Raw genomic sequence first — 4,143 nt, 5'->3', positions numbered from 1 at the left:
GTAGGCAATGAATGAAAGACATCAAGCTCCGATATTTTATTACAAATGATTGTCCTGTGTTTATTGGTCACTCATGTCATGCTTCAAAGTAAGTTTGTTAATGGATTCGAAATAAACAGATGAAATGATTCATCACATGTGAAACAGCAAGATTCTAAGAAAAAACCAATGCATATATTTGCTTTTATCTGATTAGTTTAAAATACATTTGACGGTAATTAATTCAAAAATAGAGAGTCTCACATTCTAGAGAACAGAAACTTAAAAGTGTTCATTTTATTTGGATGCAAAGGACAAATATAAAGTGATTTTAGGAAGCTATAAATTACAAAATATTAATTAGGGGAGCTAATTTTTCAAAAGTGAGAGCTACAAACTGAGTTGACTCCAAGATTTTTGTAGCCGCTGAGGAGATCCTCTTCAATAATGACGATCGTTGTCGTTTTGATGATTTGCATGCTTCAATAATTTGTAGGCTTAATTAATCAATTTCGATTCAACAGGGTGCTTAATTTGTAGGCTTAATTAATCAATTCTTGGTTGCACCCTTAACCTTAGGACTTAATGGGGTGAATGAGTAATGGCAATACACGATTTTTACTATTGTCTTGAACGGTATGCCCATCTCCGTTTTGGTATGTGCATTGAGCCATTCTCGCTAGATTCATTGCAAACTGGACAAAATTGTTGGGCAGTAATAAGTGATCAGGATTTTCATCTCCTTCTCTTTTATTGTTCATCTTCATCCATGCTGCTGTGATCAAATCTCTTATGTGTAGACGAGCATCGCTTTCTGAAGCTCCAGTTTCATGCATGTAACATTGAATTGCCTTAGGAACATCTCCTCTTTTCACCTCATCCTAAAATATGTCAAGAGAAGAAATTAAAAAGTAATCAAACTATTTAATGAAAAGCGAAGATAATTAGAGATACATAAGATGCATGTTAATTAATTAATTAATTATATTGTTGCATGTATGCTCTTGCCTCGATAGGTACCGTACGTACGTACCGATGATGTTGCCAGGTCATTGGCAAGTCGAAAAATCATTGATGGCCAACGAATTATATGGGGGTACTCTTGTAAGAATTGCAAGGCCTCCTCTTTTGCTGGATTTGCAATCAAGGTATAAGCATGGAGTAGAATTACAGGTCCTGAGACTGAAACCCAAGCATTCTCTATGTATTCATCAAGGGTTGGTATGTATCCGCTGCTGTACCATTTTGCCTCCAACAAAAAAGATTTGCACATATCTGCCCACTGCAGTGTATATACACACATATTAAAAACTATCAGGTAAGAAATTCTACACTTTATTAAAATTTGTGATAGACTTTTATAATACTGTAAAGGACTAAATTATTTACATTCTAAAAAATATTTTGAACACTAAAGTTTTAATAAAAAAATTTATTACTAAAATATGCTTAAAGTAAACTACTATTAAGGATACTTTCAATATAATTAAATAAAAAAATATGGCTTTTGACACCCTTCTAACACACCCCACTAAAAATTGTTAAAAACTAATATTTTCTTTCACTGATGTTAAACATAAATTGACATAAAAGCTGTTAGAAGTCTTCCGTGGATAATTTTCAAGTTATTGATGTCATGGGTGTGAAAGACTAAAAAACAGAAAAAGAGAGAGAGGGAAAGAGAGATTTATTAAGGGTATATTTGGGATTTTCTTTTTTGCGTTCTAAGTAATAGTTTATATTGTTAATTTGATAAGTGACTGTCTACAGTATTCATAGAGTGTCCATACTATTTTTTTAGAGTGTAAATAGACCTATTCTACTGTAAATTAACAATATATTTTATTAAAACAGATTAATGAAAACGTATGACGAAAATTAATTTAATGAAAAATTAATTAATTACAGCTTTTTTAAGGTAAGGAACGACGTGAACTCCTTGATCCTTGAGAGTATCAAAAGCCATTTCGTTTGTTGAACTATGAAGAACATGAAAACACAGCTTCATATAGTATGGAAGTTGATCCATCGCATTGACATCCCATCTGAAATCAATCAATTAATTAATTACAAATCCAAATATATATATAATTAATTGAAAAATATTTTTTTAAATAAAAATAACTAATTCAAGTGTAGTGCACTAACCTTTCAACGGCATTTGTGAATTGTTCAAGTTCATCCAAGGTACCATACACATCATAAACATCGTCAATGGTCGTTATTAATGCGTTAACTTTTGTGGACATCCTTCTACAGTATCCAAATTGAGGCTCCCATATCTCCCCCAAAGCCCAGAAGAAATTTTCCAGTATCCTGTCCCTTGCAAAATGCAACTCGCCAAGTCCCGTCTTCCTCCACCACCAAGACACATACTTGAGCTCGTCTTGGTGTGCTGCTTGCACAGAATTAAAGTCCAGTTTAGCAAGCTCGACCAAAACTGGGTTCATGTCCGTTCCTCTTTCATATACATCAATGAACCACCTTGCCTCCAATCTTACCATCCTCCAGTGTAAGGGAAGTTCCAATGCATGGTTCACTAATGCTGAAAAATATCCATCATCATCATTATGCTTCTTCACGTATTCTTCGAGATGTGTGGTTGTGAAATTGATAGCTTCATGGAAGATGGTGCTCTCTTCTTCTCCCAAAAGATATGCAGCTTCATACAATGCTAAAATTCCTTTGATATCGTCTCCGAGGCATGACTTAAACTTCCCCTTCTCATCCATGAAACTAGAAAGGGTTCCTGCGACAGCACATTTGAATCATATATATTAAATCAACAAGCTCAAAGAAATACATTAATGGAATATTTCTTTTCAAATTATTGTGATGAAGAGTAATGTTATTTGATTACAGGTATACAGAACAAAATGAAGATAATCTCTAGTAAGCATCTGTGCCTATCATATGATGAGTATTTGGACTACACGTGACAGAATTCTGTAATACCCGATATATTGTATATAGTATTTAAGCAATAACTTAATTATTAAATAGTGACTCGTGATACTGTTGCTCTAGGTGAGCACCATCACTAACCACTAGATCATTACTAAGAAGAAAAACTTCCATTGGATTTGGCCGTACCATGTGCATGTATATCATAACCATGTTGTCTTAGGAGTCTAAATTCAAGAGATGCGGCATATAATAAACTTTCTTGATTTTCCTTGGCATGGTAAGTACTGCTTCTGCGACTGTTTCTCTTGTTGTATATACTATTGAGAAATCTTTTAATTTCGCCCTCAAAGTGATAAGATACTCCAAGTCTTTGCAAATTATCAACAATCTCCAGGCAATGTAGCGCATCCACATAATCGTCAACCTCTTTATAATTGTCAAGCATTAACCTCACTTCTCCCTTCAGCTTTTCGATCCGTTGGGCACATGATTCTCCCTACAAAGGTTATCCAAAAGGGGGAAAAAAAGAAAAAAGGAACAAACATAATTAATTTGTTGTAGCTTTACTTCTGCATCTTATCATCGATTCCAAATAATCAAATCAACACCATAGTAGTAATTAAGTATACCACATAGCCATTTGACAGAGATTGAAGGTAATCATAGCTCCACATGGAAGGCTGATAATTGGCTGATCGCCTATTATCATTAATTGCCTTGTCACGAACTTTTGTAGCAGACATGCATTGGATTGGAGATGCACAGAAGCCATTGCTGTTGCTTTTGCTGATGCTGGGTGATCCAAGTGATGAGATGAAACTTCTAGGTTCCTGCAATCTAGTCAAGGCAGGCACTGAAGTCATCAGTTGATGAGCCATTAGTTTAATTTAATGTATTAGGATTTGTTTATTTTGTACACGTTGTAGTGCTCACTCACCAGGTGCCACAATTTATATCACCATAGACTAGTGCGTGTTACGCGTGCCAGTCCTGTATTGCGTGTTACATGTGCCAGTCCTGTATTGCGTGTTACATGTGCCAGTCCTGTATTGCATGTTACTCCTGCAACTCTTGAATTGTACGCAGCTGGACCCAGATTATTCCATGTTACACATGCCCTGTCCTCGTACCTATCATTGTCAGTAAGTTAGCCACGTCATGCAGCAAACTATATTTAATCTCATTAGTCATTATAATTAATTATTATACAGGCAGATGAATCAACATCTTATGTTATTAAATAATCAACAACGTATG

At 34.8% G+C, this 4,143-nt stretch overlaps 1 protein-coding gene across 1 annotated transcript; it reads right to left on the bottom strand.

Moving 5' to 3' along the window:
• Positions 1 to 256: 256 nt before the first annotated feature.
• Positions 257 to 3,794, bottom strand: LOC112096186 (gamma-terpinene synthase, chloroplastic-like). Its single transcript, XM_024179303.1, has 6 exons — positions 3,516 to 3,794; positions 3,073 to 3,382; positions 2,128 to 2,728; positions 1,886 to 2,024; positions 1,013 to 1,261; positions 257 to 860 (listed from the first exon to the last, which is right to left on the bottom strand). Exons 1-6 carry the CDS (start codon positions 3,762 to 3,764, stop codon positions 555 to 557), a joined length of 1,854 nt encoding a protein of 617 aa, XP_024035071.1. The 5' UTR covers positions 3,765 to 3,794; the 3' UTR covers positions 257 to 554.
• Positions 3,795 to 4,143: the final 349 nt, after the last annotated feature.

Source organism: Citrus clementina, unplaced genomic scaffold (assembly GCF_000493195.1).
Source record: "Citrus clementina cultivar Clemenules unplaced genomic scaffold, Citrus_clementina_v1.0 scaffold_8, whole genome shotgun sequence".
Lineage (NCBI taxonomy): Eukaryota > Viridiplantae > Streptophyta > Magnoliopsida > Sapindales > Rutaceae > Citrus > Citrus x clementina.
The sequence above is the reverse complement of the archived record's forward strand: the minus strand, read 5'-3'. Positions and strand labels throughout refer to the sequence as shown.